At 50.2% G+C, this 16665-nt stretch overlaps 1 protein-coding gene across 1 annotated transcript in view; it reads right to left on the reverse strand.

The window, feature by feature from the left end:
- Nucleotides 1–1989: 1989 nt before the first annotated feature.
- Nucleotides 1990–16665, reverse strand: part of LOC144753055 (glutamine synthetase-like) — a 158635-nt gene continuing 143959 nt past the window's right edge. Inside the window, exons 4-7 of the mRNA XM_078640852.1 lie at nucleotides 7113–7259; nucleotides 5358–5485; nucleotides 3166–3365; nucleotides 1990–2305 (exon numbers count right to left, since the gene is read on the reverse strand). Coding sequence (XP_078496978.1) covers nucleotides 1990–2305; nucleotides 3166–3365; nucleotides 5358–5485; nucleotides 7113–7259 — 791 coding nt within the window. The remainder of the gene's footprint in view (nucleotides 2306–3165; nucleotides 3366–5357; nucleotides 5486–7112; nucleotides 7260–16665) is intronic.

Raw genomic sequence — 16665 nt, forward strand, 5'->3', positions numbered from 1 at the left:
TTTACAAATAACAAGCCTCGGCTAAGATCTTGGGTTTTCACTTCTTCTCACCTGTTATAGATTTAGTTCAGTTTCTGACTGTGATTTAATGTTAGGGAAGCCCTCGCTTTAAAGGAGTCGTCAGGGTTTCTCCCCTCCTTCTGTATTACTTTTCTGATTTCCTGCCAAGAAAACTCACATTGTGGATGAGGCTATGCTAAACAGGAGGCCACGAGGCATCTCAATTTTATCCCTGCAGAATCAATAAAAATCAGGCCTACTGCCTGTCACAGCCAGACCAAACCTGTGCAAAATGATTGAGCTATTTCAAAGAATTACAGCATTTAATCTAGGGGCAACCACAATCTTCTGTGGAAAAACCCACAGACATTGCCTATTTTCTTCATAGGAAGGGAATGTGTGAGGCCCCTCTAAATTGAAGAGACGTGACACATTCAGGGCTGTTTGCATCTGAATAGATGCCCCTGCTCCTGAAGTTGCAGCCCCTCCCTCTCAGTCACCTTCAAGCACCTCTTAACAGCTCATCAAGGGCTGAAGGTGTGAGGGTTGCCATCCCGCTGTGCCTCTCCAATGCTGCGGGGTAACTGAGCTTTGGAACAGCATCGGAGTCAAGAAGGGAGGTGGGTGGAAGCTGTGCCGGCGTTAGGGTGGTGGGACCGGTGCCCGGTTAAAATTACGGACAAATGGCGTCCGTTAAAGAATCCTTCACAGACAACGGACAGACGGCCGAAATTACGGACTGTCCGTGAAATTTACGGACGTTTGATCACCCTAGTTTGGTGCGCTCAATCCTGTTATTACCGAGTTAAGCTCGCCCACTGTGCCGATATTCCTGGCGCAAGTCCAGGTAGCTGGGAGCAGCTGTGAAGTGTTTATTTTCATACATCAAAGAACGATAAAAAAGGACCTTTTCAAAGCGAATTTGTAGTGGCACAGGCTGCTGTTGGGAGCCGGATATTTCCTGATGCACAGAGGCCACCAACTGCAAGGCTTTCAAATGAGCGGCGCACTTTTCCAATATTCCTGATATTGGGAGGTAAAGTTATTTTTAAGATGCTGCTGTGGAATGTGGCAAGGCCAACTGTGCCGTCCATCCTACTAAGGTTGGTAAACTGCTATTAAATTGCGCAATAGGTACGTTATTGATTACGCTGCTTTGAGTTAAAAAAAACTGAGGTATGAAGCAATCTATAACAAGCGCTGAAAGACCAGTGCAGCCCCGTGGCCGCGAAAGTTAGCAGAGAGCAGGTTTGGCAGCAGAGGAGGAGGCAGCAGGGGGAGGGGAGAGAGGAGGGGGCTTGTGCCTGTTTCCCTTGCGGGAGCGAGCAGGAACCATATGTTAATTACAAGCTCATGGTTTCAAACCTCGCTCCAGCAAGGGAATCGCCAAACGTGCACGAGTTGCATTCAAAGCAATGCAATGCGTGCACGTTTTTGCCTGAAAAACGGTATCGATACCTAAAGGTCTTTTTCCTACACAGTGCATGTGCATTGCGTAGGCGAGACCTAAAAAGGAGTTCCCTGGTGTGGTTCTTAGCAAAAAAAATGTGAGTGAGGACCAGCAGTTGCTGACAGATGAGGCACAAGAGCGATCGGTAGAGGAACATTCTAATGAGCCAGCTTGTGGCATCTGTATACAAACAAGTTTGTCAGCCAACATGGATGAAGCTCAAGCGAGGGAGATGGGCAGAACAAATTGGATATTTTTTACTTAACACACAAACAAAATCAGGCAATTAATGTTCTGTGTCCCACTTCTACCCTGAAATTCGAGACAAATCAGAATTTGGCCTAGGTTTACTTCAAGTAGTTAACCTAAGTCATTATAGACGTACCATTGGCCAACGAATGAAAAAGCAAGTGACTTAAATGTATCAACTGACAGTCAGAGTTGGGCTCTGTTTTATTGGAACAAAAATACCATCTTTGGGGTAAACAAGTAAAAGCGCCACAGAAAAAGTGAGCAGGGAGATGGCCATTTTAAAAAAATTAGTTTTTTTCTCTAGTCTCACTGCTGGTCTCGTTGAGAATAATTGTTCTCACTAGGGCTTCTGTGACAGCATATGGGTCACAGTTGGCCGAAGGCCGGCGATCTTCAAAGTAGCCAAAACCTTCTTGGCTCACCTGATGTGGGATGCGGACGCTGATGCCGCATTTGCCCGCACCAGCAGAAAACTCATGGATCATAGGGGTGCCCTTTTGGCCAGTCAGCCGCCGGTAGTTGTCTTTGCCCCCATGAGGGTCATACACACAGATGTGGTAGTTGTGCCTCTTTCTGAGTTTTTCGATGGCCTCCTCAATGTATCTGGAGAGAAGAAGAGGGGAAAAAGTTAGGTTAACATGAAGTAAAATGCTACCCTAACGCTATTTTGCAGTGCTCCTCTGTAGTTCCTTGCCTTGATGATGGTAGTTGACTGCTCTTCAACTCACATTGGGATAGACCTACACCCTTCGTTGATTTAGCCACTCCAGTTGTCTTCTGAATAACCACACAGAAGGCCATGCATAACATGTAAAGCGCTCTGATACTCTTTGGTCTAGGTAGTACTATGTAAGACTAAAAAATAAATAAATACATAAGCTGTGTGACTGCTCCCCCCCCCCCCCCACACGCCTTATGTCTGGACATTTAATTGCCTATTTCTTCTTAGCTTCTCATCACACCAAGGGTATTTTTGCAGGTTAACAAGCAGTAAGACTGTTATAAACTATCAGATATTGCCTGTAATTCAGAACTCCTATACCCCTCTGCGAACACTGCACCTGTGTCAACTAGCTGGCTAAGGAAAGGCAAAACAGCACATTCCTGACATATGCAGCACCCACAAGCAACTGTTGGAGACAGCAATTCATCTGGCTAAACAATGCTGTCTCACAACAGCCTGCCTCCCACTTTCCATTTCCACTGGGAGCGAATACAAATGGCAGCAATTCACTATTCAGAGGAGAAAAGTGACTTGGATTTTTGGGTGGCGAACAGTGGGGCATGCAAACAAGTTACCACTCCAAGGATATTAAAGACAATGGGTAGGAAAAGAACCTACAGTTCTGAGGCCACTTAACTCATGATACAGCATTAGCTTACGTGGGATTTGAATATAAAGCACAAAGCTGAATAATGTGAAACTGAAAACAATGCTACAAAAGAGTGGTCAGGTGACTTACTTGAGCCCACCAGCATTGCGCATAGCTTCAGTGCTGTAGTTGGCGTGACATCCGGCACCACTCCAGTTTCCAGCCATCGGCTTGGGATCCAGCGTGGCCACAACACCAAAGTCTTCACACACTCTGTGCAAAATGAAGCGAGCCATCCAGAGATGATCTCCCATGGTAATGCCTTCACAGGGACCCACTTGGAATTCCCACTGAGCACAAAAAGGAAACAGGACTGCTGGTTTGAATGGTCTTATAGAAGACATTTGAAAGTCTAAGTAATAAGGTCATCAAAGGGCACTATTGAGCCTTATGCTAATTGACCTCTGAAGCTTAAGTTTTCCTCTTACCTGTACTGTGTGCCATAAAAAGTCCAACTGCCCCTGAAGCCAGAAGCCTTAAATAGAGTACACCTGGATACAACTGACACCCATCTACAACCCATAGGAGGACTCATAGGTTAATTTCTTTGTGAATGTCCTCGCCAGGCCAATGCTTGATCTCAGAGTCACCAACCCCACTTTAGCCATTGACTGACAACCACAGCTTGTACATCCAAAGTGATAAGTGAATGCACTGAAGCTAGCAACAGAAAAAGGGCTGCAGCACAAGCTGTTGTTAAAAGGAGCACTTCTTTCATGTCCATGGACCGTGTGTCATGCACATGTGAAGTATGTCACACAGTGCATTGAGGTGAATGGGGGCACTACATTTGCTCCCAGGGCCACTTTGCAGTGGCCCACGAGGGACGGGGGCCATTGTTGCGGCCCCCAATTTCCCTTTCCGACAGCCTGTACATGGCGGTGTTCCCACCATGAACAGGTTGTCAGAGAGGGATATCCAAATCCCGACGGTGGTGCCTGGCTCTGCACTGCCCAGTAAGAGCTGTGACTCCAACCTCCGCTCCGTCGGGATCTCAGATCCTAGCGGAGAAGTTGACACCGAACGGATAGGGTCCGACTGCCAGCATCATAATGTGGCAGTCAGACGGAAGGGCTGTCGGTTGTTCTAACCTCCACCGACTGCCTGTTGTAATCAGGCCCTTTGTCTCTTTCCTCAGATGGAGGCAACTGTTCCATCAATTGTACGCTCCGAGCACTTTCTATGTGGACACAACCCTTCATGCTGCAGAAATTGCCTTTCTAGGCGATTAGGCGACTTTTAGTATACCCTCGTCGAACTGGATGTAAAGCCACTCTTAACACTGCCTGGTGTCAAAGACCCATAAGCAGATACTTCCAACTCATAGTAGTCACCACAGCTTTTCAGTCAATCCTGAACTTTTTGGGACAGTGTTGACGATTGTCTCTTTCCATTAAGAACACAGTGAAAAACCTGCTTATTGTTTTTGCTTGAGAGTTAAACGGAAGACTGCACAGTGCATAAAAGCAGCTTGCTACCTGTGTACTACAAACATTTGGTCAACCACGTGGCCCCATCGGTACCAGAAGCCCTCATCCCAACAGCATCACTTAATAGATGGGGACAAGTTTACCCAAATATAAGATCAATCTTGATCACTCCTTCACTGCCATCTGCTTCCCATCATCAGAAGAGACCCAGGAGGACATGGTATTGGGTGCACTTTCGCCGAAGGTTTCTGTCATGCTAGACCACTCAAATGGAAATCAGTCAGGCTTACAAAAAAATGCTTGATATAGCCAAGACTCTTTGCAGCAAGCAGGTTATCTGGCAGCTAGTTCAAGTACTTAATTGAGCATACTGAAAAGGGAAAGCCGTCTAGCCTTTTTTGTGGAATTTTGGGATTGCCAAATTTGCTGAAGCAGAGCGCAATGTTCTTGTGGATAGGATATTTAATTTACGTCTCTTAAAAATTAAAGAAAACATAACGCTTGTCAGGATAAGACTCTAAGGATGATGAAGGGAGATTTAACTTGTAAGATTTCTAGGAAACCAGTGAAATTATAAGATAGCGAATTTTTAACAGAGTGCACCCACTGCAAGGCCATCTACCACCTGCCATCCGACTTAAGGACAATTGTGTCAAACCTCTTCCATACATCTTCACATGCCACCCCTTAGTTAGCTTCAGTATCATCAATCACACACCCTCCAACCCCTTCTTACCACCCCAGCCTACTAATCCATAGCAAGCTACTGGCAGTTTTGCAATATTCAGTTAATAGAAGCTCACTTGCTGTGAACATACATGAGGTCACCAGATGAAGACATTGTCTGAGTACCTGAGAAGGCATGGCTTCAGCGTTGGTTCCACAGATCTTGACCCCGGCATACAGGCACGCCTTGTAGTGGGACTCTACAACATCCCGTCCATAGGCCTTGTCTGCGCCAACACCACAGCTGTATGACCCTAGAATAAACAACTTTCACTAGAACATGTAGTGCTTGTCCAGCCATTTCACACCAGTAAACCACAGGCCAAAGGCTGAATTACAGGTTGTGGGGACTTCCAGGCCAACACATAGCTTTCTTGGAAAATAAGGACTGATTAAGAGGAAAATTCCCGGATCCATTAACAGGGATGAAGCAGAACTACCGCCTAGAATGTGCTAATGTGCAAACGCGCGGACTAATTTGAGACCCAATGAGCTAATCATGAGGTATGTCCTATAGCCTCACCATCTCTCACGAGAGGCAGAAATGTGTTCCATTGGAGCAGGTAAACTTACATGAAACAAATCTGTTTAATGCACTATGAGCCATTTTCTAGCGAGGGCAGAAAACGTATTTACATGGCATGTGCCATATCAACTCAAGAAGGCAGTGATTAACCACATCCTCTCTTTGTCACTACAGACAGTAGGGGCGTACAATTCTGCTTACACATTTTACTGTGTGTGTGAGGGAGTTTCTAGCCAGCAGTTAGATGATATGAATATGCTAAATAAATTCTGTGAAAGCACATGGTGGAGTTAATGGAGCACAATGCAAACATGAGAAGGTAAACAGTTGGCAGCATCCATACACCACATGACCAGCAGTGTTACCAGCTCCTAAGAACTTCAGTATACAGCCAGCTCCTACCAGTGTGGAATAGTATGGGGGTTTCAACCTATCCACTCTACCAGTGGTGTTTGTAACTAATTCTATTCAGTAAGGTAATGTAGACCTGCTAATTATCCACGCTACACCAATCACATTACAGAATTTCACGAACCATGTTATGACAATGCCTGCCATAAAACCACCAATCAAGTTTTCTGAAATCTTATTTCATTTTAAGATATAGGGGCATTAATGTGGCTTACGCCGCCTCCTTATTCACAAGGCAGCGTTAAGCCACTTAATGTGGCTTAACGTCACCTTGTAAATAAGGCACCCTTTCACGCTATACTTAGCGTGAAAGGGGTGGGCAATGGGTGTAGCGGTGGGCGTTCTACCACAACTGCCATTGACTTTGACTACGCCCCCTATTTACAAGGGTAGTGTAAATAGGAAGCAGCAACAAAATTAAGACCAAAAAAATCTGGTTTTTACATGGCGAAACAAGGAAAAATGCTTTATTTTGCCTTGTTTTTGCTGTTTTTGTGTGTGTTGCATTGTGCAGGACACATAGAAAGAGCAAAACTCCATGAATGATTGTTTACGTGCAGGAAGGTCTTCCTTCCTGCACATAAACAATCATTTAAAAGTTAAGATTTGCAACTTCTATGTGTGCTGCACAATGCAGCACACAGAAGTTCCAAATCAGCATTCTGGATTGTTTATGTCCATGTAGGGGCACCTTCCTTCACATAAACAATCTTTCCCTGCAACGCAGGCACCCATGCAGCGCTAAGGGAAAGGCAAGGGGGCACTACATTCTTGTGAAAACGGCGCATCCCAGGGTTTGGAAACTGTCGGAGCGCAGCATTAGCCTTCTTGGCTTAACGCCAGGTTGCAACAGTTTCCTAGTAAATATGCCCCATAGTCCTTCCATCCACAAAAAAAGTAGCACCCATCCTCTAGGGATACTTGCCCACCACTATCAACCTTACCTTCGGGTCCTGGGAATCCATTCTTTGGCCAGCCAAATGGATGTCCATTTATACCCAGCAGTGTGTACTCCTGTTCCATGCCAAACCATGGGTGGAAGTCCTTCACCTTCTCCATCGCAGTCTTACATGTGTGCCGCAGATTGGTCTCTGTGAGGCCCAAGTGTAAAGAGGTTAAAATAAATTGCAGACAGGTCTATGCACATCTCTTTGCTTCCCTCTCACTGTTTCAGAAATGTTGTTATGAACAAGCACATTGTAGCAATTATTGCATTCCCAAAAGAAGACATACCTAGTATAACACACTCCTACAGTAGTCTACAAATCAATCACCAAAAAGGAAAAGTCCTCCCACTCAAGTCAATGCAAAAGAAACAATTGATGGACGGAATACTGGACAATGCAAACATTCACCCCCAGTTACAAGAATTAGGGTTAAATCCATCATTCTTTTGCTCACCACACCACCCCAGTTTGGACCCAGCCATATGCAAATCTGACTTGACCCTGCTACGTGGGGGGAACAGTCCAGCCCGAACTGCCAAGCTAGGTCCTTCCTGGACTGGAAACAAGCATCCTGGGACCGGTTTCAGGGATTCACCCTTCATCAGCCAGGCTAGCTTGAATAAAGTGGTGTAGTGAGCATGGGACCGATGTCTGGGCATACCCTTCCCACTTAGGGTGACATATGCAAAATAAACAATTGATGGACAGAATGCTGGACAATGGAAAAATTCACTCCCAGTCACAAAGATCATCTGGGTTAAATCCATCATCCTTTTGCTCACAACACCACCCCAGTTTGGACCCAGCCATATGCAAATCTGACTTGACTCTGCTCCTTGTGGGAACAGTCCAGCCCGAACTGCCAAGCTCGGTCCTTCCTGGACAGGAAACAAGCATCCTGGGACCGGTTTCAGGGCATCACCCTTCATCAGCCAGGCTAGCTTGAATAAAGTGGTGTAGTGAGCACGGGACCGACGTCTGGGCATACCCTTCCCACTTAGGGTGACATATGCAAAAGAAACAATTGATGGACAGAATGCTGGACAATGGAAAAATTCACTCCCAGTCACAAAGATCTGGGTTAAATCCATCATTCTTTTGCTCACCACACCACCCCAGTTTGGACCCAGACATATGCAAATCAGTCTTGACCCTACCCCTTGTGGGAACAGTCCAGCCCGAGCTGCCATGCCCAGTCCTCCCTGGACCGGAAACTAGCATCCTGGGACCGGATTAAGGGCATCACCCTTCATCAGTAAGGCTAGATTGAATCCAGTGGTGTAGTGAGCATGGGACTCATGTCTGGGCATACCCTTCCCACTTAGGGTGAGATATGCAAAAGAAACAATTGATGGACAGAATGCTGGACAATGCAAACATTCACCCCCAGTCACAAGGATCTTGGTTATATCCATCATTGTTTTGCTCACCACACCACCCCAGTTTGGGCCCAGCCATATGCAAATCAGTTTTTACCCTGCTTCTTGTGGGAACAGTCCAGCCCGAACTGCCAAGCCAGGTCCTCCCTGGACCGGAAACAAGTATCCTGGAACCGGTTTTAGGGCATCACCCTTCATCAGCCAGGCTAGCTTGAATCCAGTGGTATAGTGAGCACGGGACCCATGTCTGGGCATACCCTTCCCACTTAGGGCGACATATGCAAAAGAAACAATTGATGGACAGAATGTTGGGCAATGCAAACATTCACCCTCATTCACAAGAATCTGGGTTAAATCCATCATTCTTTTGCTCACCACAGCACCCCAGTTTGACCACAGCCATATCTAAATCAGGCTTGACCCTGCTCCTTGTGGGAACAGTCCAGACCGACTGTCAAGCCAGGTCCTCCCTGGACCGGAAACAAGCATCCTGGGACCGGTTTTAGGGCATCACTTTTTATCAGCCAGGCTAACTTGAATCCAGTGGTGTAGTGAGCCCAGAACCCATGTCTGGGCATACCCTTCCCACTTAGGGCGACATATGTAAAAGAAACAGTTGATGGACGGAATGCTGGACAATGCAAACATCCACCCCCAGTCACAAGGATATGAGTTAAATCCATTGTTCTTTTGCTCACCATACCACCCCAGTTTGGACCCAGCCATATGCAAATCTGTCTTGACCTTGCTCCTTTTGGGAACAGTCCAGCCCGAACTGACAAGCCAGGTCCTCCCTGGACCGGAAACAAGCATCCTGGGTCTGGTTTCAGTGCATCACCCTTCATCAGCCAGGCTAGCTTGAATCCAGGGGTCTAGTGAGCACGGGACCCCCATCTCGGCATACCCTTTCCACTTAAGGCGACATATGCAAAAGAAACAATTTATGGACGGAATGCTGGACAATACAAACAAATTGATTCAGAAAAGGGAGTGGTGATGAACAGAGTGTCTGAATTAAGCAGACCACTCTTACCCAGTCCAAAGATCAGGGCTTGATCCATCACCGTTTTTTAGCTCACTGCACCATCCCAGCTCAGAACCTGGCTACATGCAAATTAGTCTGTTCCTGTCCCAGTGCATGATGGGAACAGGGCAAACCAAACTACCAAGCCAATTCTTATACTGGGAAGGAAACAAGCTACCGGGGTCCGGTTTCTGGCATTTCAGCCTCGTCGGCCCGGCTTGCTTGAATCCTGATGGTGCAATGAGCTTGGTAGTTTGGTCTGCCCTGTTCCCATGATGCACTGGGCCAGGGACAGACTAATTTGCATATAGCCAGGTTCTGAACTGGGATGGTGCAGTGAGCTAAAAAACGGTGATGGATCAAGCCCTGATCTGTTGACTGGGTAGGAGTGTTCTGATTAACTCAGATACTCTGTCCATCACCACCCCCTTTTTGAAATTATTTTGGCCACCATGAGTGTGGAAGGGTATGCTCAGACATGAGTCCCTTGCTCACTGCACCATCAGGATTCAAGCAAGCCGGGCCGAAGACGGCTGTAATGCCAGAAACCGGTCCCCGGAAGCTTGTTTCCTTTCCAGTGAAGAATTGGCTTGGTAGTTTGGTCTGCCCTGTTCCCATGATGCACTGGGCCAGGGACAGACTAATTTGCATATAGCCAGGTTCTGAACTGGGATGGTGCAGTGAGCTAAAAAACGGTGATGGATCAACCCCTGATCTGTTGACTGGGTAGGAGTGTTCTGATTAACTCAGATACTCTGTCCATCACCACCCCCTTTTTGAAATTATTTTGGACAATACAAACAGTCATCCCCAGTCACAAGGATCTGGGTTAAATCCATCATTCTTTTGCTCACCACTAAGTATGGGCGAAATTTGCGAATCCTCGAATTCGTGCGAAATTGCAAAAAAAGGAGTTCGCGAATTTTCCCGCGAACTCGCATATTTTTGTGCCATTTGCACAAATATGTGACCACGTGTGCCTGTAACTTTGCCAGCGCACCAAAAGGCACCGAGGTCCCATGAGTGAGCTGGCCATTATAGTGGGGACGGGCGGGAAGACGTTTCATACCGCTAGTGTGTGGTGGACGGGGCCAAACAGGCGGGGCTTCTATGCGAGTTCACATGCATCTTGTTTATAAAGGGTCAGAGACCGAGCAGAGCAGCAGATGAGGAGAAAGCAGCCTCCTGGTCACAGGAGCTACGCAGGGATGGCGCTCGGGAAACTCATGGATGCAAAAATACGTTTGGCACAGGACCCCAGAATCCTTCAGGTCTCCAAGATAGCTCTGCTGCGCGTGTTGGTACAAAGCCATTCTGATCCTGCTCAGTGGGTTCAGGCGCATGCAGCTGCTGCTGCTGGACAATGTCCCATCTCATACTAAACTGCCCCGTACAGGCATATGCTGGCGCTGGGCAGTAGGGTGCAGTGGCATGCGGGTGCTCCACGGCTGGTACATGCGCATACCGGTGCCAGGGGGGACACGTGTTTATTGGTGCTGTGGAGCAAGTTATGACTTTGGTACCACCTACACGGATAAGGAGCATCCAGGCACCAGACTTCATGGTGCAAGAGCATAATGGTGCTGTGCGGTACGGGTATATGCACTGGGGGCAGGGGGACACTTAGCACAATGTGTGCTCACACCCAGAGGGCTCCCAGGCAATTGAGCACAAATGATTTTCACACTGAGAGGGCTCTGGGGCAGTTCAGCAGCACATAGGCTCACACCCACTGGGCCCCGGGGCAGTTCAGTAGCGCGTGGGCTCACAACCCCTGGGCAGCTCAGCAGCGCAGGGGCTCACACCCACAGGGCTCCCGGGCAGTTTAGCTGCGCCATCCTCTGGTTCATCACTGCCACCCTCTGGTTCATCACTGCCACCCTCTGGTTCACCACTGCCACCCTTTGGTTCATCACTGCCACCCTCTGGTTCACCACTGCCACCCTCTGGTTAACCACTGTCACCCTCTAGTTCATCACTGTCACCCTCTGGTTCATCACTGCCACCCTCTGGTTCATCACAGCTCCCTCTGGTTCGCCACTGCCACCCTCTGGTTCATCACTGTCACTCTCTGGTTCATCACTGCCACCCTCTGGTTCATCACAGCACCCTCTGGTTCACCACTGCTACCCTCTGGTTCATCACTGCCACCCTCTGGTTCATCTCTGTCACCCTCTGGTTCATCACTGCCACACTCTGGTTCACCACTGCCACCCTCTGGTTCATCACAGCACCCTCTGGTTCACCACTGCCACCCTCTGATTCATTACTGCCACCCTCTGGTTCACCACTGCCATCCTCGTCCCTGTCACCCTCTGGTTCATCACTGCCACCATCTGGTTCATCACAGCACCCTCTGGTTCACCACTGCCACCTTCTGGTTCACCACTGACACCATCTGGATCATCACTGCCACCCTCTGGGTCATCACTGCCACTCTCTGGTTTGCCACTGTCACCCTCTGGATCATCACTGTCACCCTCTGGTTCATCACTGCCACCCTCTGGTTCATCACTGCCACCCTATGTTTCATCACTGCTCCCTCTGGTTCACCACTGCCACCCTCTGGTTCATCACTGCCACCCTCTGGTTCATCACCGCACCCTCTGGTTCACCACTGCCACCCTTTGGTTCATCACTGCCACCCTATGTTTCATCACTGCTCCCTCTGGTTCACCACAGCCACCCTCTGGTTCATCACTGCCACCCTCTGGTTCATCACTGTCACCCTCTGGTTCATCACTGCCACACTCTGGTTCACCACTGCCACCCTCTGGTTCATCACAGCACCCTCTGGTTCACCACTGCCACCCTCTGATTCATTACTGCCACCGTCTGGTTCACCACTGCCACCCTCGTCACTGTTACCCTCTGGTTCAACACTGCCACCATCTGGTTCATCACAGCATCCTCTGGTTCACCACTGCCACCTTCTGGTTCACCACTGCCACCCTCTGATTCATTACTGCCACCCTCTGGTTCACCACTGCCACCCTCGTCACTGTCACCCTCTGGTTCATCACTGCCACCATCTGGTTCATCACAGCACCCTCTGGTTCACCACTGCCACCTTCTGGTTCACCACTGACACCCTCTGGATCATCACTGTCACCCTCTGGTTCATCACTGCCACCTTCTGGTTCACCACTGACACCCTCTGGATCATCACTGTCACCCTCTGGTTCATCACTGCCACCCTCTGGTTCATCACAGCACCCTCTTGTTCACCACTGCCACCCTCTGGTTCACCACTGCCACGCTCTGGTTCATCACTACCACCCTCTGGCTCACCACTGCCACCCTCTGGTTAACCACTGTCACCCTATGTTTCATCACTGCTTCCTCTGGTTCACCACTGCCACCCTCTGGTTCATCACTGCCACCCTCTGGTTCATCACCGCACCCTCTGGTTCACCACTGCCACCCTTTGGTTCATCACTGCCACCCTATGTTTCATCACTGCTCCCTCTAGTTCACCACAGCCACCCTCTGGTTCATCACTGCCACCCTCTGGTTCATCACAGCACCCTCTGGTTCACCACTGCCACCCTCTGTTCATCACTGCCACCCTCTAGTTCATCACTGCCACCCTCTGGTCCACCACTGCCACCCTCTGGATCATCACTGTCACCCTCTGGTTCATCACTGCCACCCTCTGGTTCACCACTGCCACCCTCTGGTTCATCACTGCCACCCTCTGGTTCATCACAGCACCCTCTGGTTCATCCCTGCCACCCTCTGGTTCATCACGGCCACCCTCTGGTTCATCACTGCCACCTTCTGGTACCCCACTGCCACCCTCTGGTTCACCACTGCCACCATCTGGTTCATCACAGCACCCTCTGGTTCACCTCTGTCACCCTCTGGTTTACCACTGCCACCCTCTGGTTCACCCCTGCCACCATCCGGTTCATCACAGCACCCTCTGGTTCACCACTGTCACCCTCTGGTTCATCACTGTCACCCTCTGGTTCATCACTGCCACCCTCTGGTTCACCCCTGCCACCCTCTGGTTCACCCCTGCCACCCTCTCGTTCATCACTGCCACCCTCTGGTTCACCACTGCCACCCTCTGGTTCACCCCTGCCACCATCTGGTTCATCACTGCCACCCTCTGGTTCATCACTGCCACCCTCTGGTTCACCAATGCCACCCTCTGGTTCACCACTGCCACCCTCTGGTTCATCACTGCCACCCTCTGGTTCATCACTGCCACCCTCTGGTTCACCACTGCCACCCTCATCACTGTCACCCTCTGGTTCATCACTGCCACCCTCTGGTTCATCACAGCACCCTCTTGTTCACCACTGCCACCCTCTGGTTCACCACTGCCACCCTCTGGTTCATCACTACCACCCTCTGGCTCACCACTGCCACCCTCTGGTTAACCACTGTCACCCTCTGGTTCATCACTGTCACCCTCTGGTTCATCACTGCCACCCTCTGGTTCATCACAGATCCCTCCGGTTCACCACTGCCACCCTCTGGTTCATCACTGTCACTCTCTGGTTCATCACTGCCACCCTCTGGTTCATCACAGCACCCTCTGGTTCATCACTGCCACCCTCTGGTTCATCACTGCCACCCTCTGGTTCATCACTGTCACCCTCTGGTTCATCACTGCCGCACTCTGGTTCACCACTGCCACCCTCTGGTTCATCACAGCACCCTCTGGTTCACCACTGCCACCCTCTGATTCATCACTGCCACCCTCTGGTTCACCACTGCCACCCTCGTCACTGTCACCCTCTGGTTTATCACTGCCACCATCTGGTTCATCACAGCACCCTCTGGTTCACCACTGCCACCTTCTGGTTCACCACTGACACCCTCTGGATCATCACTGACACCCTCTGGGTCATCACTGCCACTATCTGGTTTGCCACTGCCACCCTCTGGATCATCACTGTCGCCCTCTGGTTCATCACTGCCACCCTCTGGTTCATCACTGCCACAATCTGGTTCATCACTGCCACCCTCTGGTTTATCACCGCACCCTCTGGTTCACCACTGCCACCCTTTGGTTCATCACTGCCACCCTATTTTTCATCACTGCTCCCTCTGGTTCACCACAGCCACCCTCTGGTTCATCACTGCCACCCTCTGGTTCATCACTGTCACCCTCTGGTTCATCACTGCCACACTCTGGTTCACCATTGCCACCCTCTGATTCATTACTGCCACCCTCTGGTTCACCACTGCCACCCTCGTCACTGTTACCCTCTGGTTCATCACTGCCACCATCTGGTTCATCACAGCACCCTCTGGTTCACCACTGCCACCTTCTGGTTCACCACTGCCACCCTCTGATTCATTACTGCCACCCTCTGGTTCACCACTGCCACCCTCGTCACTGTCACCCTCTGGTTCATCACTGCCACCATCTGGTTCATCACAGCACCCTCTGGTTCACCACTGCCACCTTCTGGTTCACCACTGACACCCTCTGGATCATCACTGCCACCCTCTGGGTCATCACTGCCACTCTCTGGTTTGCCACTGCCACCCTCTGGATCATCACTGTCACCCTCTGGTTCATCACTGCCACCCTCTGGTTCATCACTGACACCCTATGTTTCATCACTGCTCCCTCTGGTTCACCACTGCCACCCTCTGGTTCATCACTGCCACCCTCTGGTTCATCACCGCACCCTCTGGTTCACCACTGCTACCCTTTGGTTCATCACTGCCACCCTATGTTTCATCACTGCTCCCTCTGGTTCACCACAGCCACCCTCTGGTTCATCACTGCCACCCTCTGGTTCATCACAGCACCCTCAGGTTCACCACTGCCACCCTCTGTTCATCACTGCCACCCTCTAGTTCATCACTGCCACCCTCAGGTCCACCACTGCCACCCTCTGGATCATCACTGTCACCCTCTGTTTCATCACTGCCACCCTCTGGTTCACCACTGCCACCCTTTGGTTCATCACTGCCACCCTCTGGTTCATCACAGCACCCTCTGGTTCACCCCTGCCACCCTCTGGTTCATCACGGCCACCCTCTGGTTCATCACTGCCACCTTCTGGTACACCACTGCCACCCTCTGGTTCACCACTGCCACCCTCTGGTTCATCACAGCACCCTCTGGTTCACCTCTGTCACCCTCTGGTTTACCACTGCCACCCTCTGGTTCACCCCTGCCACCATCCGGTTCATCACAGCACCCTCTGGTTCACCACTGTCACCCTCTGGTTCATCACTGTCACCCTCTGGTTCATCACTGCCACCCTCTGGCTCACCACTGCCACCCTCTGGTTAACCACTGTCACCCTCTGGTTCATCACTGTCACCCCTGGTTCATCACTGCCACCCTCTGGTTCATCACAGCTCCCTCTGGTTCACCACTGCCACCCTCTGGTTCATCACTGTCACTCTCTAGTTCATCACTGCCACCCTCTGGTTCATCACAGCACACTCTGGTTCACCACTGCCACCCTCTGGTTCATCACTGCCACCCTCTGGTTCATCACTGTCACCCTCTGGTTCATCACTGCCGCACTCTGGTTCACCACTGCCACCCTCTGGTTCATCACTGCCACCCTCTGGTTCACCACTGCCACCCTCGTCACTGTCACCCTCTGGTTTATCACTGCCACCATCTGGTTCATCACAGCACCCTCTGGTTCACCACTGCCACCTTCTGGTTCACCACTGACACCCTCTGGATCATCACTGACACCCTCTGGGTCATCACTGCCACTATCTGGTTTGCCACTGCCACCCTCTGGATCATCACTGTCACCCTCTGGTTCATCACTGCCACCCTCTGGTTCATCACTGCCACCCTCTGGTTCATCACTGCCACCCTCTGGTTCATCACCGCACCCTCTGGTTCACCACTGCCACCCTTTGGTTCATCACTGCCACTCTATTTTTCATCACTGCTCCCTCTGGTTCACCACAGCCACCCTCTGGTTCATCACTGACACCCTCTGGTTCATCACTGTCACCCTCTGGTTCATCACTGCCACACTATGGTTCACCACTGCCACCCTCTGGTTCATCACAGCACCCTCTGGTTCACCACTGCCACCCTCTGATTTATTACTGCCACCCTCTGGTTCACCCCTGCCACCCTCGTCACTGTTACCCTCTGGTTCATCACTGCCACCATCTGGTTCATCACAGCACCCTCTGGTTC

Source organism: Lissotriton helveticus, chromosome 5_1 (assembly GCF_964261635.1).
Source record: "Lissotriton helveticus chromosome 5_1, aLisHel1.1, whole genome shotgun sequence".
Lineage (NCBI taxonomy): Eukaryota > Metazoa > Chordata > Amphibia > Caudata > Salamandridae > Lissotriton > Lissotriton helveticus.